The sequence below is a fragment of the Suricata suricatta genome, chromosome 12, assembly GCF_006229205.1.
Source record: "Suricata suricatta isolate VVHF042 chromosome 12, meerkat_22Aug2017_6uvM2_HiC, whole genome shotgun sequence".
Classification (NCBI taxonomy): Eukaryota; Metazoa; Chordata; class Mammalia; order Carnivora; family Herpestidae; genus Suricata; species Suricata suricatta.
In genome coordinates, this window is record NC_043711.1 from 77,567,986 (window position 1) to 77,594,884 (window position 26,899).

Genomic DNA, 26,899 nt, shown 5'->3' on the forward strand with positions numbered 1-26,899 from the left:
GTATATTGATAAAGCTTTTTTGAAAAACAATTTGGCAATATAGGTCTGCATTTTTACCCTATAATTTCATTTCCATATCTGCTTTAAGGAAATAAAGCCACAAATAAAATTTATGAAAAGTTGTTTATTAGAGTATTATGATATAAGAAAGTTATTACCAATATAGATTTCCAAGAATAGAGGGCTATTTAATAAGCATCCATATGCTATGGATGTAACATAGAAAAAAGATAGGAAGAAAATATAGAAAGAAAGTTAACAGTTCCTAAAGATTGTTATATTCTAAAATAAGCATATATTACTTACATAATCAGAGCAAGAGGTAAACAATAGATGTTATTCAAGAGGACTAAAATTGTCTTTTGAAATTTTGACCCTTTTGACATAGACCCTGCATATCAGTTTTTGGTTAGTGTTTAGCCTAGCATCGCGCACACCCCAATGCTGAGAAGTTACTTCTGTGATTTCCTGGGAAACTTCTTTCCGCATATTTCTAAGTTCTGTGGATTCTTTCTCAATGCTGATTTTAAATTAGTATGTTAGAATTTATATATATTCCTTTATTAGTAATGTAGAGAAACAAGTGCACCTGGATGGCTCAGTTAGTTAAGTGTCTGACTTCAACTCAGGTCTTGATCTCATGGTTTGTGGGTTCAAGCCCCATGTCTCTGTGCTGACAGATCCACTGTGCTCCTCTCTTTGCCCTAGCATGCGCTTGCTTGTTCTCTCTCTTTCTCAAAAATAAACATTTAGAAAAAGAAATGTAGAAAAACAAATTTTTCATAGAAGGAAAAATTCCTACTATGTGAGTAACTTGGACCATAGATAAAGGTTGGTCCAATTTTGTTTCAGTGATTAAAAATTATAAAATTCAATAAGAAATTTGTTATCTTTATTTTTCTCTTACAGCCTTTTGTCTTTATTTCTGTTGCTGTTTGTTTGCTCCTTGACCCCCGAATTCATGTTGTTTTCTATCACATATGTCATTCCATGTTCTTATAATAATCTATAAACACCTCTCTCTCTCATTCTCTCTTTCAAATACACACATACACACTCTATACCTATGCGCATACATATGTCAGATATTTGTGATTGTTTTATAAAATTGTGATATGTAACACAGTGTTGGCTTCTTTTTTAGCCATTCAGAAGTTACTTCGGTCATGGAATGATCTCCAGCCATATAACTGAAAACAGGTAAGTTTCTTGGGGAAGAAGAGTGAATGGTGGTAGAGAAATGGGCTTAACAAGGGGAGTGGATGTGAGGTGGCATCTAAGTCCAGAAGATAAAGTCAGGAAAACATAGATTGACTTTAGTCATCACAGAGTAAGAAATTTGTACTCTGAAAAATCGTCCATTTCGGTGGTGTGTGTGTGTGTGTGTGTGTGTGTGTGTGTGTGTGTTTAAATATAGGAAGCTTTATAGCAAGGATTTATAGCAAGCTAGGGTTTTTTTTACATTTATTTAATTTTGAGAGACAGAATGAGGCAGAGCATGAGCAAGGGAGAGGCAGAGAGAGAAAGAGACATAGAATCTGAAGCAGGCTCCAGGCTCTGAGCAAGTGTTTAACACAGAGCTGGATGTGGGGTTCGAACCCATGAACCAAGAGATCATGACCTGAGCCAAAGTCGGACACTTAATCAACTGAGCCGCCCAGGTGCTCCCAAACTAGTTTTTAAAACATTGTACCTTGCTGAAATCTAAAGAAAGGAATTTTATATTCCATCCCTACCTCAGGAAAGCTAGGAAGCAGGATGTCCACAGGCTGGGCAGGGGTCCTCATTTGTGGGAAGTAAAAGGGCTCTGGCAATAAAAGTCCAGCCCCAGGAAGACAAGGGAGTATTAGCGCTTTTGCATTTTGTTTTCTTGAGGTTCTTCCTTTAGCACCTCTCGTCATGGTAATCCAGAGGGCCCAGCCAGGGATGGCTCCTCTGATGGGTAGATCAGGGTAGACCTTTCCTCTCTTTTCTTCCCTAATTCCAACCCAATCTGATGTCAGGCAGACTACCCTGGCTGGGACTCAGGGTCATCTTTTTCTGCCTGAAGAGTCACTTAGCTTGAATTAAGCTTCAGAAGAAAAGTCAGTCAAGTTTACTTTTAAGAACCCCTGTTTACCTGAAGCTTAAGGAGATATTTGTAAGAATAATACAAAGAAATGTAAAGCATTTTCCACATGACACACACTAAGGGTAATTTAAGGAAAGCGGCAGGAATAAAGCAAACTATGTTAATCTGTTTTAGCTGCTGTGACAAAAATTCCATAAACTGGGTGGCTTACAAACAAAAAACATTTATTTCCCATAGTTCTGGAGGCTCAGAAGTCCAAGATCATGGCACTGTGAGATCCAGTGTCTGATGAGTTTTTCCTCATAGATAGCAGTCATTTCCCTATAACCTCACATGGCAGAAGGGCCAAGGGATCTCTCAAGTGCCTCTTTTATAAGAGCCTTTTTTTATAATACCCTTCATTTGGGATCTGTCTTTATGGTTTAGTCACCTTCCAAAGGCCGTACCTCCTAATACCATCGCTTTGGGGGTTAGGATTTTAACGCATGAGTTTTGTGGGGATACAGACATTCAGTCCATAGCAGAAATTATTTTTTAAAAATACCCTTGAAACACCTTGGGAAACCTGGATGTCTCAGTTGGTTAAGCATCCCACTTTGGCTTAGGTCATGGTCTTGTGGTTCGTGGGTTCGAGCCCCATGTCACGTTCTGTGCTGACAGCTCAGAGCCTGGAGCCTGCTTCGGATTCTGTGTTCTCCTTCTTTCTCTGCCCCCCCCGCTAAAATAAATAAACATTATAAAAATAATAATAAAATAAAATAAAAATACTCTTTAGTCATTGACTGTGTTGAGAACATATGACATACTAAGGAAGAGCTACATGGTTAAAAAGTAAACCACTCACGGGGATGTCCATCTGGCTCAGTTGGTAGAGCATGGTCATGATTTTGAGCCCCAAGTTGGGCATAAAGATTACATTTTTTAAAAATTAAAATTCAAAGAATAAACTAATTCATGGTCTCTGCCCTCATGGAGTGAGTGTAAAATGTGGTGGAGAAATAAGACCTCAATCAGGCAACCTCACAAAAAATTATAATTACAAACTCTGGTGCCATGAAAGAAAAAAGAACTTGGTGAAGACTATAGCTGAGGAGCATGGCCTCCTCTGGGGGGAAATCTGAATGAAAATGATGAGCAAAGATAATTAAGGGAGGGACTCCTGGGCTGGCTCAGTCAGTGCAGCATGCGACTCTTGATCTTGGGGTTGTGGATTTGAGCCCCACATTAGGTGTAGAGATTAAAGTAAAATCTTAAAAAAATAATAATAATAATAGTAATTAAAGGAGAAAAGGATCCTGAGGTGAGAACATAAGGAACATAAAAGAAGACGCATTTGGTGGAATATAGGAGCTGGAGGAGAGTGGCCTTCCATGGAGCCAAAGAAGTTGGCCAGGCCAGACCATGTAGATCTTCTCTGGTCATGTGAAAGATTTCAGTCCTTCTGAAAATAATTAATAAAGACATTAAATAAAGTCTTTGCACATATAAAAGGTTGTACTCGCTGCACTGTGGAAAAGAGACTGTAGGAGAGCAAGAGTGGAAGCAGGGTAGCTGTGAGGAAGCATTACAGTTGTCTGGGGAGGAAGTGGTGGCAACATGGATGAGGCTTGTAACCCTGTGGATTGAGGGAAATGGACAGCTAGTGGGTTGACTGAATTTAGAGGGGCAAGGGCAGAAGAAGTCAGGGAGGCCTACAGAAGCCTCTCAGATCTGGCTTAGTCCCTGGATGGATGACAATTCCATTTATTTACTACAAGAATTGGAAGGGGAACAGGTAGAGTGGGATAGATCATGAAAGAGGAGAGGGGAGGCAGATAGCTAAAAGTAAAACCCTAGGAATATTCTGAGGCAGAGGAAAAGAATGACCAGGGAGACTGAGAAGCAACAGCTCTTGCAGGGAGAGGGTATCTGGTACTTCTGAGAGACCAGGACGGGGCAGGCTGAAGACCGTATAGTGGATTGGCTGTTTGCTACATGAAAGTCATTTGGTGACTTTTGCAAGAGTAATTTGAGTGAAATGACTGAGGGAGTCAACTGAAGTGGGCTGAGAGGTAAAAGAAAGTAACAACAACAAAAACAAAAAGGCAAGTCTAACCAAGACAGGAAATGGAAGAAGGGGACACTTGCAGGGCAGGTGGATGTGGTAGTGAGAACATTTGCAGCCCTACTCTCCTCTTCCCATCCTAAAAGCTACTCCGAATAGTTAATGCCTCTGTTGTCTGCCTGCAGTCTATCCCAACTGCTATTATTTTTTAAAATTTCTGTTTCTATTAAAATGCTGTTGTGTGAGACTGGAATCTTGCTCCATCTCTGCATCAGTGACAGCAGACGAAGTTACAGAACTTTCTCCTTAAGAAGTAGGACAAGCTGACTATATAAACCTGGCTTGCGGGGTGCCTGGGTGGCTCAGTTGGTTAAGTGTCCAACTCCAGCCCAGGTCATGATCCCACACTTTGTGAATTTGAGCTCCGCGTCAGGCTCTGCTGACAGCCCAGAGCCTGGATCCTGCTTCAGATTCTGTGTCTCCCTCTCTCTCTGCCCCTCCCCTGCTTACACTCTGTCTGTCTGTCTCCCCAAAATAAATAAATATTTAAAAAAATTTTTTTTACACAAACATGGCTTGGATTTAGTTATGTCCCTAAATGATTTCTATGGGTCAGTAGGAGGAGTCAGAGACATCTGGCATCCCTCCCCATCTAGCAAGGAGTGTCAAGGGGGCTGTATTGGCCACTTTGCTCAGAACACAGGACACCATTCTGCAAACCCCAAGAACCCATTCACTGGGAAATTGTCCTGGCTGGGACTCTCTTTTCTAATCATGTTTCTAATCACTCTAGCCCTAATAGGCAGCCATTCGTTCTCTTTGGTAATCACTCCACACGAGAAAACCTGAATGCTGGCAACTTTAACTTCCCTTCTGAAGGGCACCTGGTACGCAGCACTGGTCCCAGTGGGAGCTTTGCCAAACACATGGTGAGTGACTTGACTACCTGCTCTTAATTGGTTTTATTATTAAATAGGAAAAAGGGGAGGATAAGGGTAACTTTTCTGGTTAGTGTATTGATTTAACCTTGAACTTGAAGTTGTTTTGGAGTGAAAGAAATGATTGCAAACTGCCTGTATTTATAGAAGTACTAGGTATACTTTGAAAACATCAGAGTTAATTTTTAAATATTTGAAGGAAAAAGGTTAAACAATACTTTCACAAACCAAGCTCTTTAAGTTTAAATTTCCAAGTTAACTTAAAATTGGAAATAGAGTCATGCAAGCCTAAGTTTGTTTTGTCTTGACTGTTACATTTTAGGACATAAATTTTGAGGGTCACTTCTTGTATTGAGGGTACCAGGGAGAAGACTTTTGCATTTGGTGGTAAATTATCTACTATGTTCTTTTAAAGGAAACATTAGACTGAAATGTGAGACTCTAGTGATTGTAAAAGCCTATGAAATTTTGAGTATTTTCAGAATGTTCCTGACAATCAGGAAAGCTGGGGAAGTAGGTACTATTTTTTAGTTTTGACTGGAGAACATGAGACCTAATCTCTCTGGACTGAAACCTCAGATCTGCCCCCAAGCCAGTCAGGAACGTAGGGCTTCTTGAATAGATAGGCTGTCAGGATCTTACCATCCTGTAATGGGAGACCTCCGGCCTCATGTTAACCTCTCAGAGCACCCTTGGAATATACAGAAAATGCCAAATGGCATAGGCTTCTTTGTGTAATCTTATTTGTTGACTCTGTGTTAGATTAAAACTTAAGGAGATGAGCTGGTTTCTGCTTCAGGGAAGATGGAGTAGACCTACTTCTTCCTATTCCTTCTGCTAAGTACCATTAAAAACCCTGGAAACTATATATAAAAGAAACATAGGAAGACTCTGGAAGATAGAAGAAGGCAGGCTAGCTGAATACCTTAGGACCAAAGGGACAAAATGGCAGTGGATTTTCTGGGCTTCTTTTTGCCTATATATCCCAGACTGGATATTGGAGAAGCTGACAACCCAGAAATGCCAATAGGCACAGACCAAGAAAGCCCTAAGTAAAGCCTGTTCTCTATGGTGGAAGGACAAGGAAGGGGACAGCCTAAAAAGGCAGAAAACTTTTAGGGGTGCCTTGGTGTCTCAGTCTGACTTCAGCTCAGGTTGTGATCTCGCAGTTCATGGGTTTGAGCCCCATGTTGGGCTGACAGCTTGGAGCCTGGAGTCTGCTTCAGATTCTGTGTCTCCCTCTCTCTGCCCCTCCCCCTGCTCATACTCTGTCTCTCTGTCTCTCTCTCTCTCTCTCTCTCTCTCTCAAAAAATAATAAAATAAACCTAAAAAAAAAGACCCTAAACTTTTAGATAACAGCTATTCTAATCCCGCCAAACCCCTCAGAAAAAACGTATCTCCATCTACCCCTGCCAACAAGGGCTGAGTGAAGAGCCTAGATGTCCACCCTTGCCAGGCAGTAATAAGGTGGCATTACCTTACCCTCACCCCTGTCAGTATTAGTGTTAGAGAAGGCCCAGTCGGGGGCCATAACTTTCATCCCCACTGGGCACCAGTGAACCCTCCCACCCCCTGCAGTATCAGTGGAGACAACAGGGGAGCCTGGATGTCTACCTCTACCCAGCAATAACGAGGTGTTCTTCCTTGGGATGGTATCATTGGAGGCCAGTGGAGAGTCAGGACTTTACCACCACTCAGCTATAACAAGGCCATCACTTACCCATAGTGGCTGGCACTCTCCCAAGCCAGGGTGGTGTCAGCAGAGGCAGGCCGGGGAACCTAAACTCCTGTTCCTGCCCAGCAGTCTCAAGGAGCATGCATTCTTGGTGCACGCACACGCACACACACACCCCACATTGGGTGTCAGTAGAGTCTGTGTGGAGAACCTGGACTTACACTCCTACTTGGTAGTAACAAAGCAGTGTGCTCCCCTGTTCACCCATAGAACTAGTGTCAAAGGAGGGCTTCTAAAGTGCAGGATTTAAGTAAGATCCAGGTCAGACTTATACTTTCGGCATTAACATGTAAAGAGCTTAGAAATCATCTCTCTCATTCTTACAACAAGAAAAAAGCTTAAAAACCTAAACCCAACTACTTCTCTTGGACTCATCAAAGAGCTGAAGTCTCAAGGCAAATCCACTCTAAGATCTAGAGAGGTGAATCCAGAGAGTCACAGCTAATGTCTACCTACATGGAGCAGAAACCCCATGTAAATAACAATTTCGATGAACTCCTGGAGCCTGAATACGGACTAGAGTGAGAGAGGGAGACTTGTGGAGGATATAGGGAGGGCCGCACACACCTGTGGGTTTAACTTCTTTCTGTACACCTATGACTGCTCTTCAAAATAATCTATTAAGGTGGTTTTTTTTAATTTTGCGAGTTCTTTACACAACTTTCTATAATAATTGGGGATCTTTATTTTATAAACCCAGAAACTTAATGAGGTCTAGGAACTCACATGAGATCTGGTCCTGGGGTAGAGGTGAGGGGTCTGAGATGATGACCTTTTATCTTCATTCATCTCTTTTTCAGTACCCTTTTCACTCCTGTGCCATTTATGAATAATATACAGATTAGTAGGTGACAGGTAAAACACGCAAATCCAGATGATCTGAGCAGTTGTACATTATATATGTAAATTCTCTACTGATTTCTTTTACAAATTTATGATATAATCTCAGGAAGCAGGTTTGAAACCCGTGGCACCTTTAAAGAAAACTTACATTAGGAAAAGTTTGGAAGTCCAGGGGACATGTTTTATTGAGGAAATATGCCCATTAGCCCACAATTAGAAATACATACATGTGTTTTTATTTAGGGTCATGGCAATATTAATCATGTTCATGACGGTGAATTACAAGTAGTCATAACAAATCCTTATTACAAATCTTTGGATTCATGGTGTTTATAGTATTACAGAAAAATGCCATGTATTCCCTTGTGACTTCCTTAAACATTGGAGTAGAATTAATGTTTGTATTATATTTAGCTTTTTCTTTTCCTTTAGTTCTTACAGTAGCATTTTTGTTTTGTTTTGTTTTATACCTGATATCCTGGGACCTCTGATGAGGTGCTGGATTTTCACAAGAGAAAAGGACACCTGTGGCCACCTTTGTATAAATGAACAACTAAACAGAGAAGAATAAGTATTTTCAAATCTAGAGAACTTATTTTCTTTTCTCCAAAGCCTAGGTATAGAGATGAAATACAAATGAAGGTGGGGACCTGGGGAGCACTGTCCTTGAATTTATAGCTCCCCCACACATCTGCCTGTCATGTTGGCCAAGGACCTCACTGTGAAAGTTCTGGACTATTAATGGCAGTCAAAATCCAAGCATATTTCCTCTTTTCCTTCTAAGTTGTGAATTCAGTAGCATCATGGGCTAACCAGACAACAGCCTCACAATATAACCAAGGTTAAAAACACATACACAAAATATCTTTGGAAAAACAACAGCTAAACATGACTGTTTCCGCTGTGCCTTTAAAAAATAATAAATCCTCTGTTGGTGAGATAAAATTGATTTCCATTAACTATTTACTTTTCATTTGTCTAACAGTGCACACCTAAGTCCCTGCTCCTTTTTCACTCTTACTTTTTTCTGATATCCAGGTAGTACAGTGCGTCTCACCGAAGGGACCCCTTGCCTGTTCAAGAACATACTTTTTTGGAGCTACCCACATTCCTTACTTGGGTAAGTTCCTGTAAATCATCATCCCATCAACTTACCTCATGAATACTTTCTCCCATGAACTAGATACACGTGAACTCACAGTTTACTGCATTCCTAAGAAGCTTGTGATACCCACTTTGTAGGTCTCCAACTCCCTCTTTGATTCCAAAAGGAGAGTTGATGTGCCTGACACATTTCTCAAAGAATGTATTTCAGGAGGAATAATTATCAGCTCAGGATGTATATAGTCTCACCATATGTGAGACCATGTGCTCAGTGTCAGGGGGAAGGCAAAGATGAGTAAGTCCTAGCTGGAGATAGCAGGAGGTGTGGGCTACCGTGGGAGTTTGGATGACTCAGCCAGGTGCCAGGAAGGACCATGGTAGAAGGGTACCTGTGAACCGGGGACATTCACAGGAGCAAGTGCTCCATGCTGCAGGGCCATCCAGACAGGTTACGCCCGCCAGAGCTGCTCTCCTTGCTGGGGTAACCAGAAGTCACAGACACCCAAAGAGGTGTAGAGAAGAACCTCTCAAATGAATGAGGATCTCAGCACTGCTCCACAGAGCAGAGTATAGCAGAAACCAGGGTTTCAGCTGGGTGTTGCCATATAAGCTGGAAGATTCTGAAGAAGCATGGTAATTAAGGGTCAGCTAAATAAAGAGACAATAAAAGAGTCAGAACTGAGCCTACTTAACTATACCTCTTAATTTAAAAAATTAAAAATAAAGACAAAAACATTCCAGATTCTAAAATTCCCCATGTCTTCTCTCTTTAGTGGTAATGCTGAGTAAGTTGTCAAAATCAGTGTCAGGAGTGAAGGACTGGGAAGATACCGGGCGAAGCTGTTTCTCTATTGTTTGGGCTTAAACTGTATTTAACCCAAAAGGGGGAAAAATGTGATTTTTGACATCTCCTAGTCTCCTTCTGAAATGTTCACATGTCCTGTGATCTTGTCACACTTAATTCATGGTTCTCTTTCACAGGGGAGGAGAGTAAGCTGCCCAAGAAAACTGAACAAATGTAAGTCTTCATTTCTATCTTGTTTTTTCTTTTCTTTTTTCTTTTTATTTTTGAGAGAGAGATACAGAGCAAGCAGGGTAGGGGCAGAGGGAGAGGGAAACAGAATCCCAAGCAAGCTCCATGCGGCCAGCACAGAGCCCAATGAGAGGCTTGAACCTCACAAACCGTGAGATCATGACCCAAGCTAAAATCAAGAGTCACACACCCAACTGACTGAGCCACGGAGGTGCTCCTCTGTCTTATTTTTTTCTTTCTCAAAGTTGATTTACTCAGAAGAAGTGGCTGTCCCATGTACCTTTTTTGAGAGCAGCAGTGGGACATCAGGGTGAAGCAGTGAGCAGAGCTATAGTGCCCCAGCCCCTGTCTCTCAGTGTGGAGTCCTGCTGGCTTTGACATGTGCTCCTCCCTCCAGAACTCAGGAGACTTCCTCTGTGCACACCCATGCAGTTTAATGGTCTCTCTTCTTACTATGCCTTCTACACAGTACATTTTGTATCAGAGGCTTTCCCACAAAAAAAAACATCCTGAAATGCATTGGGAGAATCTGTGAAACCCCATCTGGTCTGAGCAGTGTTTCCTCTGGAGTTGACTCTCAGGTTTAGGGATCAGAGCTAAATTCCAAAAAGGAATTTTCCTTTAGAAAGGTCCTGGTGTTAACTTCTCTCCCCACACAGAGAACAGGAAACCAAAGATAAGAAATAAACTTATTAATGTTTGTGTTAGTCTGCTTGGGCTGCCATAACAAAATATCACAGATTGGGTCGCTTAAACAGCAGAATTTATTTCCTTACAATTCTGGAAGCTCAAAGTCCAAGTTCCAAGTCCAACAGGGTTGGTCTCTTGTGAGGCCATTCTCCTTGAGTTGCAGACCACCAACTTCTTGGTATGTCCTTACCTGGTATTTCCTCTGTGCTCTTGTGGAGAAACAGAAATCTCTGATGTCTCTTCCTCTTCTTATAAGGATACCAGTCCTACTGGATTAGGGCCCTACTTTTATATCTCATTTAACTTTAATGACCTTCTTAAAGGTCCTATCTCCAAATACAGTCACATTGAGGATTAGAGCTTCAATATGAATTTTAGAAGGACACAAATCAATCTGTAACAATGCTGGAACTACTAAATTCCAAAAAGGAATTTTCCTTCAGAAATACATAATAGAGTTATTACCTAATTAAATATTCTGAGTTAATCTACTATGGTCTAGACGAATGCTTCCCAAAGGCCAGCAGTGACAGGCCACAAAGAATCATCTAAGGATCTTTTTATAAATATTTGCTCCTCAGGCTATAGTAGTTCCCAGAATTACTGAATCATAATCTCTGGGGGTAGAAAACACTGAGCTGTATTAGTAAAAACATAGGGTGAAGAATAGAGTCAGACTACAGAAAATTTGGAAAATAGAAAAGAAAGTAAGAAAAATAAGATCAGCTATAATTCCTCCTCTTTGGCACTACCCTTTAATATCTTGCTTGTGTATCTTTCGGGTTTTTAAAATTTCTACATTTAGGTTTTGTATAGCTGTAATTAATGTGTATGCAGTTTTGTTTTGTTTTTTAAGGGAGAATTAGAGCAGGGGAAGGGTCAGAAAAAGAGGGAAAGGAAGAGAATCCCAAGCAGACTCCACAGTGTCAGTACAAAGCCTGATGCGGGGCTGGCACTCACAAACCATGAGATCATGACCTGAGCCGAAATCAAGAGTCAGACACTCAGCTGACCAAGCCACCCAGGCACTACAGTGTGTGTGTGGGAGAGGAGGGGCGGAGAGAGAAAGAGCATGAGCAGGGGAGGGGCAGACAGAGGAGACACAGATAACTGTAAGCAGGCTCCAGGCTCTGAGCTGTCAGCACAGAGCCTGGTGTGGGATTTGAACTCATGAACCTCAAGATCATGACCTGAGCTGAAGTCAGACACCCAACAGACCAAGCCACTTAGGCGCCCCTCTGCAGTTTTTAAATGTATGGATTTTCTGTACTTCAGCAGCAAGTCAACCACATTCTCATATGTTGGTGGATATATATAGTCTTGCTTTGTACCTGCTGGTACTTTATACCAGCTATGCTTAGCCACTAGATCTTCATTCTTGATCTTTGGCTTTTCTCTTAAACCAAACTCATTGGTGCCGTGCTCTAGGGACTGGTGTCGAGGGGTGCATGGGTCCATATCAGGAGACTAACTGAATTACAGAGTTGGTGGAACTTGGGCCGTGTGGAGTCCTAGGGAAGGCAACAGCAGTGCCATCTAGGCATGGAGCAGCCTCCTCCATGAATCTCAGGCCTCGTATTCAGGCTATTTGGAGTCCATAACCAGGTACCTTTGCATTAGCTCTAATCTGAGAGTCTGTATAGGGGAAGGCCAAATGTTGGGGAGACCTGAACAATGTTGGTACTGAATGATGTCTGAATCAGGCTGGGTGGGGAAAGGAGGAAGACATATATGTCTTTGGTATTGGTGTCGAGGTGTGGAGGATTGTGATCTTACCTGGAAGTGGCCAAGCTCATTGTCAGTGTCCCTGCCAGGCCTGCTTTGTACCAGGATGGACCCCTCTCTCGTGGCCTGGCCAGCAGTCTTCAGGATATGCTGATCCTTGGAGCTATCATTTTGTTATGTATACTTTTTCTTTTTTTTCTTCTACCCAACTCAAATCCCTTATCTATAATGTGGAGGTGTGTGGTGCAGGAGCCAAAGAAGAAATTAAAGAAGTTGACAGTGTGACATGGCACAGTAGAAAAGCATGAGGCTGGCATCAGACCTGAATTCAAATCTGCCATTCATTTACTGTGCCGTGGACAACTTATTCTACCATCAGAGGCCATACTTAATGCTTCTGTAAGAGGAGAAAGTTAGACCAGATCATTTCTGTGTTCCTTCCTGCTTTCTATCTCCTGTCACCTTCCTTTACCTGTTAGGAGATTCTCAGGCATAAAAATAGATGTATTCTGAGGGAAGGCTTTATCACTTTCTTGCCAGGCACCTCCCTTGCTTTTCAGGGCCTCGTGGATGAACTCCTTCTCTATATAATTATCCTGATAAGATCCCAGATCTCCCTCCCCTAAAGTCATGATTCTCAACCAAGGACAATTTTACTGCTCCTCTCCCCCTCAGTCACCGCCCCCCCCCCACCCCCAGAGACCATTGACAGTGCTGGAGACATTTTTGTTATCCCAACTGGGGTACTATCCATCTAATGGATAGTGACCAGGGGTGCTGCTAAACTGTAGTGCACAGGACTGACCCCATGACAAAGAATTATCTGGCCCAAAATGCAGAGATTGAAAATTTATGCTTAAGAGGAACCAGTCTTGGATTTTCTAGGGACCTTCATAGCAGTCCCAGTCTGGCAAAGGAAAAAAACTTTTTAAAAAAAAATTTTTTTTTAACATTTATTTATTTCGAGAGACAGAGACAGATCATGTGCAGGGGAAGGGCAGAGAGGGAGGGAGACACAGAATCGGAAGCAGGCTCCAGGCTCTGAGCTGCCAGCACAGAGCCCGATGTGAGGCTCGAACTTACGAACCATGAGATCATGACCTGAGCTGAAGCCAGATGCTCAACCGCCTGAGCCACCCAGGTGCCCCAAAAAAACCTTATAATCACTTTGGGAAGTGAGAAGTCCAAGAGAAAGAGGAAGACTGGCGAGCGGGGAGCAAGGAGGCTTTAGGAAGAGAATGTTTCCCCTCAGAAGCATTCTTTATTCCCTACATCAGGTAAGCTACTTGGAAAGTGGTCTGCAGCTGGTAATTTGAATTTAAGTGGAGCTCATCTTCTCCTCTACTAATCTCTTCTGCCCCTGAGGTCTCCTACCCTGAGGTTCCAGGAACAGCCAGCCCATAGCAGGACTGGGAGGAGATGACATGAAGTTGTGGTCTGCTTGGTCCTGGAAAAGCAAAGTCTGTACCATGACACTGAAGGGATTCAGGCTCCTGACATAGAGAGGCTAGGGAGCCCACAGAGTTCTCTTCTTTTGGATCACAAAAAGGGAAGGATGGTCTTCTGGGCAGAATTAAGAAGAGCTGGCTTTTGTTATCATGGTTTAATAAGAGCAAAGTATATCTCAGTTATGGGGCACATGCTTTTAAAAGGTTTAGAAATTGGGGCGCCTGGGTGGCTTAGTCAGTTAAGCATCTGACTTTGGCTCAGGTCATGATCTCACGGTTCGTGGGTTCGGGCCCCATGTTGGGCTCTGTGCTGACAGCTAGCTCAGAGCCTGGAGCCTGTCTTCGGATTCTGTGTCTTCCTCTCTCTTTGACCCTCTCCTGCTCACACTGTCTCCCTCTTTCAAAAATAAAAATAAAACTAAAAAAAAATTTTAGCTTTAATAAAAGGTTTAGAAACCAACAAGTTCCATTTTTGTACTTTTCTCATTCTGTTTAAAAATCATTTCCTAGGAAATGTCATTTATATGCATGTGGCATTTGTTGAGACCTTATGATGCTGTAGTTAACCCATATTTTTTTGTTCTAAAGTAGGCTCTTGTCCCAGGTGTATGCTGCTGTTATTGAGGCTGTTTTGGCTGGCATTGCATGTTATACTAAAACTTCAAGTCTAACAAAGGTAATTCAAATACCATGTTTCCCTTTCCTTAGTAGTTATTTCAGTGTAAAACTTCCTGTCCATCTGTTTTGGCTTTGGACACCTGGTAGTACTCAGTTTTGTGCAAGCTTGGGCCTCAGTGGAGGTGGCACCAGACACAGAGATGCCTGGAGAGCGTTGGGCTTCTGTTGCCTGTGACCGAACTGCCGTTGTCCTAAGAAGGAGCACTAATCAGCACTTCTTTGTAGATCTCTGGTTGTGTTAAAGAAAATCATTCTGTAGCATAGTGTTTTAAGTAATAGCTTTTAAAAAATCCTTTTAAAAGTTAAAAATATAGATTATTCTACTGTGAGTGTAATAAAGTTAGGTAAGTTTGATCCTTTAATGTTAGGGAGAGAGCATGCAAGTGGGGGGGAGGGGCGGAGAGAAAGACCGACTCTCAAGCAGGCTCCATGCTCAGTGCAGGGCCTGATGTTTAGCACGACCCTGGGATTATGACCTGAGCTGAAATCAAGAATCAGATGCTTAACTGACTCAGCCACCCAGGCTCCCTAAGTTTGTTTTGAACTATATAGTGTGATTTCCTATAATTCATTGTTAAAAAAAAAACCTAAAGATTAGAAAATCTGACTTGCCTTTCTTAGACAAGCCCATGTGTTCTCATTCTCTGACTGTTCTCTTCCTTGCTGTTTTGCGGTTAACCTGCCCTGCTGAGTCGGATTCCTATATCTGACCCGGTAAGGAGATGAGAAGAGTCGGCTTGATGCCTCCCAATGCCAATGGGACCTTTCCTGAAGGAAGCCATTTGACATTGGAAAGTTTGTGTATGCTGTAGATACCAGAGACACTGTAGCCATAGTCACCAGCTCTCTTGCCATCTCCCCTCCTCACTGAACTCGAATCCCTGGCACAACTTGAGATTTCTCAGCCCTTTAGCTGAAAGCATGTGCACTATCAGTTCTCACACCTTTGTTTTTTTTAACCAATCTTTTGTATATCTGGGTATTTGAATATTCTTAGCATCTGACAGAAACTCCAAGGGTAGTAGTCCCTCCTTCAGGGCCAGGGGAGAGGGGAGGAGAAAACACTCTTCCAGACCTCACAATAGCATCAACCCCCACTGGTTACAGTTCCCAGCAGATCAGGTTCCAGTGCCCACCTGTCTGAATGAAGTCTTTCCTGTGAACTCAGCCCAAAGAAAGCAGGCACCTGTTTCCCTTAACACAATGTTTTCACTTTGATCTATTGATGTATACAAAGCAGTCATGTAGAGGGGAGGGACACAGTGTTCTCCTATGTTAGAAGGGTACTTCCTATCAGTGACGTGTACTCTTTCCTGCTCTGAAAGCTCATTGTCTCTGTTTTGTCATTGATTTTACAGGCCAAGGAGGTAGCTGAGCAGACCCTGGGATCTGGGTTAGATTCCTTTGATTTGATGCAGTTTAAGGCAGCCCTACGGTAAGCAATGGCTGCTATTTTCTATAAGGAATTATTTTTAATGTTCATTTTATAAAAATCCTTTTCTCCCTGTATTTGATATTCTATCTCCTCTTTGAGAAATGTTCCAGTAAAATAAGGGGATGGGGATGTGTGAAGGAGAAACTCATGATCAGGGCTTTGAAAGGCCAAGGAGCCTAAGATGGAGGGACTATATGAAAAAGAGTCAGACACATTCCTGATGACAGAAGAGGAAGCAGATCAATACCAGAGGCATCGGAGACCTGAAAGACCCAGGTTCAGAAGTTAGAAAGGTGAAGCTGGGGATGTGAGAGGTGAAATTTGTTGGGTCAAGGTCCCTGGGCACCAGAAGACAATCACGGCTTAGAAGAACCTGGCTCTGGGCCTCCATGCCCTCTCAGGTAGTTGACACCCTGAGCCTGGCCCTGTCTCAGGGGCTAGATGCTCTGGGAATCAGGCTTGCTGGCAGTCTAGCCCTCACACATCTCCTGGCACATCACAGCAGCCCTCTGTGTGGTCTGTGTCCATAGCAAAACTTGTATGAACCCAGTCCACCTAACCCTCTGTCCCATATGAGAACCACTAAGTGCACTTTTTTGCAAAGGAGACAGAAGACACCAACATTGGGGAGTTTCTTTAAGAGCACTATGGGATGTGCCCTGTGGTGCCTCAGTTCTGTACCCCACATTTTCTTATATCTACAGCCCTGGGGAGTGAGAAGGAGCACTGAAAAAGTAAGTCAGTCAATTGATCTAACAAGAATTCCATTGCTGCAAGTCCAGGAGTGGAGGGAAGAGCCAGATCTCTTTGTTGCAAGGCTTGAGGTCCTTTTCTGTGGGTCTTCTGGATCTTGTAGCTCTGGCCTTGAGAGGAAAGGGACAAAAGAAGTTCGTTCCCTTAAGGCCTGGCAGTGGCCTGGCAGTGGCCTGTCTGTTCCTGCCAGACCTGAGTTTGAGAAAGCACCTTTGCTTTCCAGCTGTGTGACTTTGGACAGGACAAGGAGCTCTCTGAACATCTGTACCGAGGGCTAGGCATGTAAACGTTAGCCACTGTTGCACCACGGGGCTCTTCTGTGTCTCCATCGACACCGCTGGCCTATTCATTTTCTTCATTCCTCAGGGCTTGCATAGTCAGTCCACTCAGGCTCTCCAGGACAGGCCACCTTTCAACCCAAGGCCTTTTAACCCTGGAAGTACCTCCTATCTGAAGGAAGGAACAAGGAAGGAATACCAGGCAATAGGAGAAGCATCTCCCAAGGCCAGCCCTCCATCTGGAGCCCCACTCCTTTCTCTCCACAAGGTCACTGCACTGAGTACCCTCACACTACATCAGATTAGCAAGTCATCTCCCAAAAGGAACACAGGACTTGGCCTCTGCTTGGGCTCTGGGCAGGGATGGCACCTTGACCCAAAGGTAGTAAAGAAGATGAGGATTAGGACAATCTGTCAGAGCTGTCAGGAGGCCATGGGCCACTAGAGGGTCTTCACAGTCTGCAGTAGACAACAGTTGTGTCACATGGTTCCCTCACGCTCTGTCCAAGAGTCAAGGCAGCCCTGAGAATCTGCACAGAGGTAGAGCCATGATGAATCAGACGCTGGCCCCACACTTGGAAGTGTACCGTGAGGGCCCAGCACAAGTGCGCTGCAGCTGTGTCTGTCTGGGGAGGGCACCAACACTCTGGTCACCAGGAGCAGACTGACATCTTTTGTTTGGGTCTACAGCTCCAAGACGGCTTTTCATATACACGCTGTGAATAATCAGGGAAGGTAAGTGTATGTTTGTGGTGCATGCTCATTTGGGACAAATTTTAGGAACCAAAAAGAGGAGAGGGTCTAACTTATAACTACTGACGTGGGTGATCTTCATAGAGTTTCACACTTGGCAACTGCATCATGCCAGGGTTGGGCTTGGGGCTGGCTACACTCATCTGAGACTTTCTACCCTGAGTGCTTCCCACTGAAGCATGGGGCATGGGTGTAGGGGGTGGACCTAATTCCCTCCAGCGACCTATGTACTAATTCTACTTACATGCAACCCTATGCCTTGAAAAGCCCTGAAAGAAATCTGGGTCTGTGGGTTGCTGCCAAGTTGAGAAAAGAGAACATTATAAATGTAATATATGTCTCTCCTGTCTCTCTCCTCCTCTAGGATTGTGCCTCTGGACAGTGAAGATAGCTTATATTTCATGAAGACGGTAAGCAGAGCTGTTATAAGTCAGCTGCAGAGAGTGGCCTCTAGAGGGACATCTGCAAGGGGTGAGATAGGAGGACGTGGGATTCTTGGGCAGTCCATCCCTTATCTGAGGAAACCAGTATATTTTTTTAAATTTTTTTTATGTCTTTTATTTATTTTTGAGAGACAGAGAGAGACAGCACGAGCAGGGGAGGGTCAGAGAGAGAGAGGGAGACACAGAATCTGAAGCAGGCTCCAGGCTCTGAGCTAGCTGTCAGCACAGAGCCCGACGCGGGGCTCGAACCACGAACTGTGAGATCATGACCTGAGCCAAAGCCGGCCACTTAACCGATTGAGCCACCCAGGCGCCCCACCAGTATATTTTTAAGAGCCTTCTAGCTGCGGTGGGAGGGGAGAGCCTGTGCTTTCTGAGGGTGCCTGGGTAGCTGTGCCAGGCCCACCACATCATACATACCCCATGCCTAGGCTTCCTCTAAGTGACTGAGAGTGCTCTGACCTCATGTGGAAATGTGAGCAGAAGACAAGCCTCCCTCAACAAATACTGATGAGTTTTCAGTGGCTTCTCCGTGTTCCACAGCCTGTGCTGAGGCCCTTAACAGGGGTCTGTGAAAATAAATAAAAACAAACAAACAAACAAAAAAATAAAACGGCGCCTAAGTCTCCAGGGAAGAGGTGGTCAGAGCAGAACTTTCTGACCCATGTGCTGGGAGTACATTGATGGGCCAGGTGGGCTGGCTGGCATGCCTGGGGGAGCAGAGTTTCTAGACTAGTTGCTCCTGGTCACAAGGCAAGTCCTCCGTTTATTCCAGTGCATCCTGATGTGCAGATGATTGGCAAGCAGTGTGTGAGAGGATGGTGGCCCATCCGGCCAAGATTCTGGTTGAAGTACATATGGGCCCAGATTATGCCTTGAGTCTGTTCTGTGGCTACTGCCCAGGCCTTGATTCCAGTGAGCTTTTAGTCACGAGGAACTTGGTGCACAGGTGTGGATGACTCCGTGCATGCCTACCACCATCACCAGTGGAAAAACAGTAGTGTTATCTAAAGAAAGTAGTACAACAGGGGTAACTTTTTAAGGTTGTGAGTAATTTCTCTTTTTATAATGTATCTGTTCCCTGTATCTGTAACCACTTTGTATTGATGTTTGCTTAGATTTTATTAATTGGCATCATCAAGATGCTAGGAAATACTTTCTGATATTAAGTGATAGTACTTAATATCAGAAGTCTTGCCAGACTTTAAGCCCTGACTTCTCTACTTAGACTCTTGTGCAGTGCTTTGGAAGGTGCTTTGCACAATACAAGATAATCAGGAGTCCAGCAGAATCTCATTTTTGTGTTAAGTACGCATTCAACAGCTGCTAATAAAATAGGAGAGGAGAGAGAAGTTGTTGTTTTCTGTCCAAATCCTGTCCTCCTTTCCAGGCAGAGATGAGGTTCTGCCTTTTAATTTTCTCTCTCCCCTTATTCACTATTAGAAGCCAAATATGAAAGTAAGATATTGGGTATAACTCAAAGGATTGTCTTCCTGATTGATCTAGGAACCAAAGTGGGGTTCTCAATACCACAAAGAGAGACCGTGTAGCCGAGGAAGGTTTTGGAGCAGATTTAGATTAAAACAACAACAACAACAACAAGAAAAAGACCCAGTTGTAAGACCTACTCAGAAAGCTAACTGAAATAGGGGCACCTGGCTGGCTTAGTCAGTGATGGCTGTGATTGTTGATCTCAGGGTTATGGGTAGAAGCCCAATGTTCAGTGTAGAGATTACTTAAAATCTTTAAAAAAAAGAAAAAAAAAGAGGGGGTGTGCCTGGGTGGTTCAGTGGATTGAGCATCCAACTTCAGCTCAGGTCATGATCTAGCATTCTATGAATTTGAGCCCCACGTCATGCTCTGTGCTGATGGCTCAGAGCCTGGAACCTGCTTCAGATTCTGTGTCTCTGTCTCTTTCTCTGTCTCTCTCAAAAATAAACAAAAGTTTTTTAAACAAATAAAAATAAATTTTTAAAAAGTTAACTGAAATATAAAAGCCTACTTGTCACTTTTGTACTTTTTTTTTTTTTCATGACAACATGAGAAATTAACAACTTTGGCTTGAACTCTTTTTATTTTTTCCCTCAACTCTTCTGCTTTTTTGTGTTTGGGGATCTAGCAATTTTCTTCAGGAGCCCCAGGTCTCTTTTGTCTCTGTTCTGAGAGTGGTCCCAGGCTAGGACAAAGATGTGTGAAAGTGGGCTCTGCTTCAGGAACTCTGCACCTGGGCACTCATTCAGCCGTGTCAGACCAGGAGGAGACGGTACCTGAGAGGGCTCCTTGTGCCACCCATCATGTCCCTCACCGGATTTTCAGTCATTCTAGACCCTGGCTCTGGCTCATACCATTTTCTGCATTTCTTCTGCTAGATGCCCCCTGAATTGTTGTTTTTATTAGTTTTAATATGAATTAGGGCTTGTTTCCAGACATTAAAGAGTTCTCTCTGTTGCTCTAATTTTTTCCAGCCTACTGAAGCCTCTATATTTATCTTGCCATAAAAACTTAGTTTTCTTTTCATCTTCTTGGTACTAAAAGAAGCATTTGCAGGTGTCGGCAGATACCCAGAAATATCCATAAAGACCTGTGTACTAAATGAATGACCACCTTTCCAGACTTGTCCAGAACTTGAGCCCAAACCAAAAAACGAGTTAGTAAGCATGTATAGATGTGCCAGCATGTGAAGAGTATGCAAGCGTACTGGAAGAAACACCTCCAAGTCTGAGAGGCCAGGGCCTCATCACAATTAAGAAGGTTGCTATGTTTCTCTTTGGGAAGATAAGCAGTTTGAAGGACTTTATAGAAACATAGTAATACTCCAGTGGCCCAGAGCTCCAGAGTGGCTCAGTTAAGCGTCTAATTCTTGATTTCAGCTCAGGTCATGAATGAGTTTGTGAGTTTGAGCCCCTCATTGGGCTCTGTGCTCACAGCACAGCCTCCTTGGGATTCTGTCTCCTCTCTCTCTCTCTCTGCCCTTTCTGCTTATACTTTCTCTCAAAATAAACAAACTTTAAAAGAAAAATACTCTTCTAACCCAAGTGTGTCTCTGATGCAGCAGCAGTTGCAGAGATGCCTGGGTGATGCTGAAGTCCTCTCCCAGTTCTGAGATGTAGTTCAGGATAACTTTAGTTTTCCTTAGAAACTCTCGAGTATTCTTTTGAAATGTGCTTTAAAGCAATTATTTTGTGGTTTCTTAAGGGTCTCTCCCTGAAAGTCTATAAGACTGACAGCTGGCCTGACACTGTTTTCTCATTTGATACAGGCTTGTATGACTGTCTATGATATTCCTGACTTGCTGGGAGGAAGGGGGTGCTTAGGGTCTGTGGTCTTCTCAGAATCCTTTTTGACGTCTCAGATCTTGGTTAAAGAAAAAGGTAAGTATTTATAAGAAGTCTTTATAAAGCAAAATCTGAGTTGTTTTTGTTTTGGCAAAATAAGTTATATATAGTTTCATAGTACTATGTATATATAAATCCTGTGATATGTAATTATACATTGTTATTGTGTTCTATAGAATGTGTTATTAACATAAATGTGTAACATATTCACATATACAGCCTTATTGGTAGTTAGAAGCAATTTGAAATAATTATTAGATCCTCTTTTGTAACCTTTGCACTTCCTTGATAAAAACTAAAAATATAGATAAAAAGGACTGATTCCCAGGACTCTTCATTTAAATGTGTATTTCTGTTATAAGAAAAGTAATAGAGCTAATGACATGGGGAAAGCTTTATCCCTCCCCTTCTAGTCTCCCTATTCCCAGATGAGGAAGTTCTCAATTTCTGAGGGCGTAAGATTTTGTATACTAAGAAGAGGAGCCCTCGCTCCTGAGAAAGGGAGGGGTGTTAACTGCTGGGCCTACAAGGTGGGCCAGGTAGTGAGCAGTAACTGGCATGTCTGTGGTCTTCCTGCAGATGGCACCGTTACCACAGAAACCAGCTCCATAGTCCTGACAGCCGCCATACCCAGATTCTGTTCCTGGCTGGTTAGTGTTATTCATCCAATGGAAGTGGACTTAAATGTGGAGAAATCGGGGAAAACATCTGAGAAAGCACCTCTTCATTGGGTCCATGGTGGGGTATCAGATCCTAAACTAACGTTGTTCAGGAATGGAAGTTTTTATCTAAGCTCTTTGTCTTTATACAAACGAATCTAGTTTCTTTAACTCTCTCCTAATCTTGGGAGAGTGCCAAACAAGAGGAACTAAGTGATTTGGGTCCCTGTTCAATTATGAAAGAAAGACACTAACATCTTCATTTTCTAGATGAGGACACTGAGGCTTAGAAATTGACCAGCCTGTCTAAAGTCACACAGATAGTGCAGAGTAGATCATGTGGCTCTCTGCTCTGGTCAGAATGGTCACAGCTGAGTTTGTACAGCAATGTCTCTCTACATGTGGAAGGGTCCCACCTGTACCAGTGTGACTTGGGCTGAAACTATGGTGCCTTGGGACATAGAAAGTATGACAGTAACGAGTCAAGTAATGGTCTAAATACCCATTTTAGACTCTGTTTATATTGTTCCTACAGTTCTGACATGGAAAGAGAAGAATCAGCCTCAGAGATGAACACATTTAAAGGAGAACACACTCAAAATATTTTAATATGTTCTCTTCCCTTCATCCTTACAAATAGTTGCTTTTCCCTGAAGTGAAATAACAAGTGGAGACAAATACATCTATTCCACATATTATATAAGCTCATTTAGCTGGACCTCAGATCCCAGTGCGAGAGCCCACCATGGCCTTGGGCTCTAAGGCTTGATGACCGGCTGCCAGCCAACTCTGCCAGCCATCAGGCCCTAAAGAGCATGGGATTTGGTTGAGGGACTTCCCAGTCTCCTGGAAATATTTGAACATGGGAGAAACCTAGCAGAATTTTGCCCCTGAAGTAGGAAACTGAAAATTTGCACTCCTCTTGGATACAGGTAGAAGATAATGAAGTAAAATTGTCTGAGAAAACCCAGCAAGCAGTTAAGGTAAGCAGCCTTCTTATTCTTTTTCTTTTTTTTTTTTAAATTTAGTATTTATTTGTTTTTTCAGACACACAGAGTATGAGTGGAGGAGGAGCAGGGGGAGAGGGAGACAGAATCTGAAGCAGGCTCAGGGCTCTGAGCTGTCAGCACAGAGCCCTGTGTGGGGCTCGACCTTACAAACCATGAGATCATGACCTGAGCCAAAGTTGGGTGATTAGCTGACTGAGGCACCCAGGCACCCGCAGCCTTCTTATTCTTAATGTTAACATTGTATCAAAATGAAATGTAAACAATTTATGAAGATAATTTAGAATATTTCATTGTAGAGCTGATCTGAAGGACATGTTCCTCTTTGTCTCAATTCCTGCTTGCGTTCTTCCCCTCGTGGCAAAGCTCTAGAAATAACCATTTCCCTTTCTCACTGCCCCTCCCCCACTTATGCTATGTCTCTCTCAAAAATAAACAAACATTAAAAATCATTTTTTAGAGGGGGGTGGCGCCTGGGTGGCTCAGTCGGTCGAGCATCTGACTTCAGTCCAGGTAATGATCTTGCAGTTCGTGGGTTCAAACACCTTGTTGGGCTCTGTGCTGACATCTCAAAGCCTGGAGCCTGCTTCAGATTCTGTGACTCCTTCTCTCTCTGCTCCTCCCCCACTCACACTCTCTCTCTCTCTTTCTCAGAAATAAATAAAAATAAACATTAAAAAATTTAAAAATAACCATTTAATGGGGTGCACAATTAGAGGGGTTCATTCTGCCATTTAGGCCTTTTGGTGCGTTGTGGGGTTTTTTTAATGTTTATTTATTTATTTTGAAAGAGGGAACATGAGTGAGGGGAGGAGCAGAGGGAGAGAGAGAATCCCAAGTAGGTTCTGCACTGTCAGTGCAGTGCCCAGCGTGGCCCTATCTCACAAACCACACCAAAACCAAGAGTCGGACACCCAATGAACCAAGCCATCCAGGGTGCCTCTGGTGTGTGTTTTAATCTCCCTATACTATTAAAAGTAGATCTCAGATTGACCTAGACGTATAGAACTGAGAGGTCGAGGCTTTTGGCTAAGGTGAGCTGCCTCTAATGGCTAGAAATCCACTGGAACATGAACAAGCATAGCAGGCGTTGGTGTCTGGACTCAGAGAGGACCTCACATTGTTTTCCTTGATACAAGTCAAGAGTGCCAGTAACGTGACAAAGAGCCAGGCAGTGCCAAAGGTGTGGAAGAAATTGGGTATATCTGAGGCTGACTAAGCAGCTTTATGGATAGACAGATGGGAAGAACTTTTGATTCTGTGAATGTTTATGCTATAAATCATGCATTCTTTGTGATTGCTTATTTTTAAAGGGGGATGCCTGTTTCCTGGGCACTTTTCTAACAGGAGGAGAAGGAGCATATCTTTGTTCCAGCAATCCACACTCCTGGCCTGAGGAAGGTGAGCCGGTTGTTACTGTTCCTTTCTTGACTGTGTCTGGATTCCTCTTCTGCAGGTGTTGGTACAGGTGTTGTGATTAATAATACCTCAGATATTTGAAAAGACTTGTTGGCATAGAAGTGTTTTCCTATAGCTTTTCTGTTTATCCACGCATCTTGCAGATAGGAAACTTGTGCTCCAAAGGGATGGGCCCAAAGCCACGATCTGGTCCTCTTGTTACCCCCTGAGGATTGTTCTCAGAATGGGCTAGAGCAGTAGCATGTCCAGAAGTGGAATCTGTGGACCAAAGTCTGGATTCGTTTTCTATTGTTGTATAACAAATTACCACAAGTTTAGTAGCGTAAAACAATACGTGTTTATGATCTCATGGTTCTATAGATCAGAAAGATTCATGTTTAGGGTCTTATAAGGCCGAAGTTAAGGCATCAGCTAGACTAGACTCTTATCTGGAAACTCTGGGGAAGAAAATGCTCCCAGGCTCATCTAGATCATCAGCGGAATTTGGTTCCTTTAGACTGTAGAACTGAGGTCCCTGTCTTTTTGCCAGGTGTCAGCCAGGACCATGCTTATTAGCTCCTTCTTCCAGAGGTCTCCACCCTGTGACAGTCCTCCCCCATCTCAGCAAATGAGAACCTCCTGTGTGTTGTTGAATTTTTTACCCTTCTGTTCTGAATTCCTTTTCTATACCAGCCAGAGAAAACTGCTTATAACGAGCTTGTTGTGATTAGAACCTGCTCAGATAATTTCCCTTTTGCCATATAATGTTACATGAACACATGAATAACATCAGGGGATGAAGGTCCTGGGAGCCACCATCTACTCTCTGGCCCCCCATTCATCCCTCCCACATGCAAAATACAATCCCCTCTTCCCAAGGGCCTCATTTCATTATGGTAATAGTTCAAAGTCCTAAATTTCACCAGCTCAGAAATCCAAAATCTCATCATCAAGATCATCTAAGTCAGGTGTAGAAAAGGCTCTGGCATGTAATCCATTCACTACAACTCCTGAACACAAGTCCTCTCCAGCTGTGGCCCTATCAAACTAAAAAAGACCAGTTATCTGCCTCTGCCTTCCCAAGGTGGCACTGCTGTAGGATACAGTTATAGACATTCAGCTTCAAAAGAGGGTGAGGAAGTAGAAAATAAAAAGGAGTCATTAACCTGAGATAGCTTTAAAATCCAGCTGGGCAAACTCAGTCCAGATTAGGTTTCAAGGCCTGAGAATAGTCCTCCATAGCTCTGATCTCAGCCACCTGGGCTCTTGGTTTCACCCTCTAAACTCAGTTTTCCCCTCTGGGCTTGTGGCTACACCTCGATCATCCTTCCTTTTTCATAAAGGTGGCATTTTGTAGCTGAGTTTTATCAGCCTGCTTGCCAGTACAATTTTGAGAATCCAATAATCTTTTGTTTCATACTCTATCCATTTCAGTCCAAGCTGGCTGATCTGAGATTCTCAAGAACCTTGTTAGTTTTGTGTGGATTTCATGGGAATTCATTCCATGCTCCTTTTTTGGTTTCCTCAATATAACATTTTCTTAGGAGTCCTATTCCTTCTCTGATTAATACAGTCATTTTGTGGAGGAAGAGTTGTGACTTACTCCACAAATTTCTCAAGCTCTATTATGCAAATCCCATTTCTGGATAATTTTTTCTCCTTGAAAATGTTTTGTCCAGTGGCAAACTCCTCTCTGTTCTCAGATTACTGGTTCAGCTTCTGCTTCTCCATTCACGGAGGAGACGAAAAGCACAAGGAGTTTTGGTGTCCCACAAAATGCTGGGGGTTGTAAGTAATAGCATTTGCTGTCATGCCTGTACTACAGCCCCTGCTTACATTTCTGCTGTCTAGGGCCTGGTGCCTGGGACCCGTGTTTGGAACCCTGGGTGAAGGCCATGAGTGCGGCACAGTGCCACTAGCCTCGAGGCACAATTGCATAGTGTTTCAGAAGCAAGTTGTAGAGGCAACACAGAGGTGACTGTGCTCTGTCATAGTTGAGCCAGTTATAATATTTAGCAAGGATATTTGCCAAAATTAATTTGTACCTTCTTAGCAAAGGGCCTTGTTAGAAAAAGAATTTTAAATTGTATTGAGTTTTTCTGCAAGATTCAGTATATCCTGAGGTTTCCACATAAAGGGCAGGGCTAGGGATTTCTGGAGCCCTATTAGTCACACTCTTTTGAGAGTGTGCTCTTAGTTTCAGAGGGAAATGTAGTTTGAATTAGGAGGTGGTTTTCTAAGGCAGAAAAATTAAATAGGAACAGAGAATTTAAATAAGAATCTCCTCTGACTGTTAAGCTTTTGCCACTTTGGACCTCAGGTCAAGTGGGCTTCGAGTTTATACCACTTAGGGCTCTCCTCTTAAGGAAAGAACACAAAACAGGTAGGACTATTCTCAGGGCCTTGGAAGGGGGCTTGGGCAATTGAGGAGTTCTGAAGCTTCAGTGTCATTAGTATCTTGGTAAATCTGTCTCTAGTGGAGACTATGATGAGCTTTAAATTTATCTGTTCCCATTCCCCAAGGGCAT

The 26,899-nt window shown here is 43.0% G+C and overlaps 1 protein-coding gene across 3 annotated transcripts in view; it reads left to right on the plus strand.

Moving 5' to 3' along the window:
* Positions 1–26,899, plus strand: part of C12H20orf194 (chromosome 12 C20orf194 homolog) — a 131,182-nt gene that overhangs the window by 47,127 nt on the left and 57,156 nt on the right. For 2 of the 3 annotated variants that reach the window (XM_029917223.1, XM_029917225.1), the window contains exons 9-20: positions 1,145–1,200; positions 4,909–5,044; positions 8,671–8,752; positions 9,718–9,754; positions 14,221–14,308; positions 15,669–15,745; positions 17,467–17,511; positions 17,894–17,939; positions 21,232–21,343; positions 21,887–21,957; positions 22,899–22,949; positions 24,287–24,374. In XM_029917223.1, the coding sequence (XP_029773083.1) occupies positions 1,145–1,200; positions 4,909–5,044; positions 8,671–8,752; positions 9,718–9,754; positions 14,221–14,308; positions 15,669–15,745; positions 17,467–17,511; positions 17,894–17,939; positions 21,232–21,343; positions 21,887–21,957; positions 22,899–22,949; positions 24,287–24,374 (889 nt within the window). The remainder of the gene's footprint in view (positions 1–1,144; positions 1,201–4,908; positions 5,045–8,670; positions 8,753–9,717; positions 9,755–14,220; positions 14,309–15,668; positions 15,746–17,466; positions 17,512–17,893; positions 17,940–21,231; positions 21,344–21,886; positions 21,958–22,898; positions 22,950–24,286; positions 24,375–26,899) is intronic. The other variant, XM_029917224.1, reaches the window with a different exon arrangement.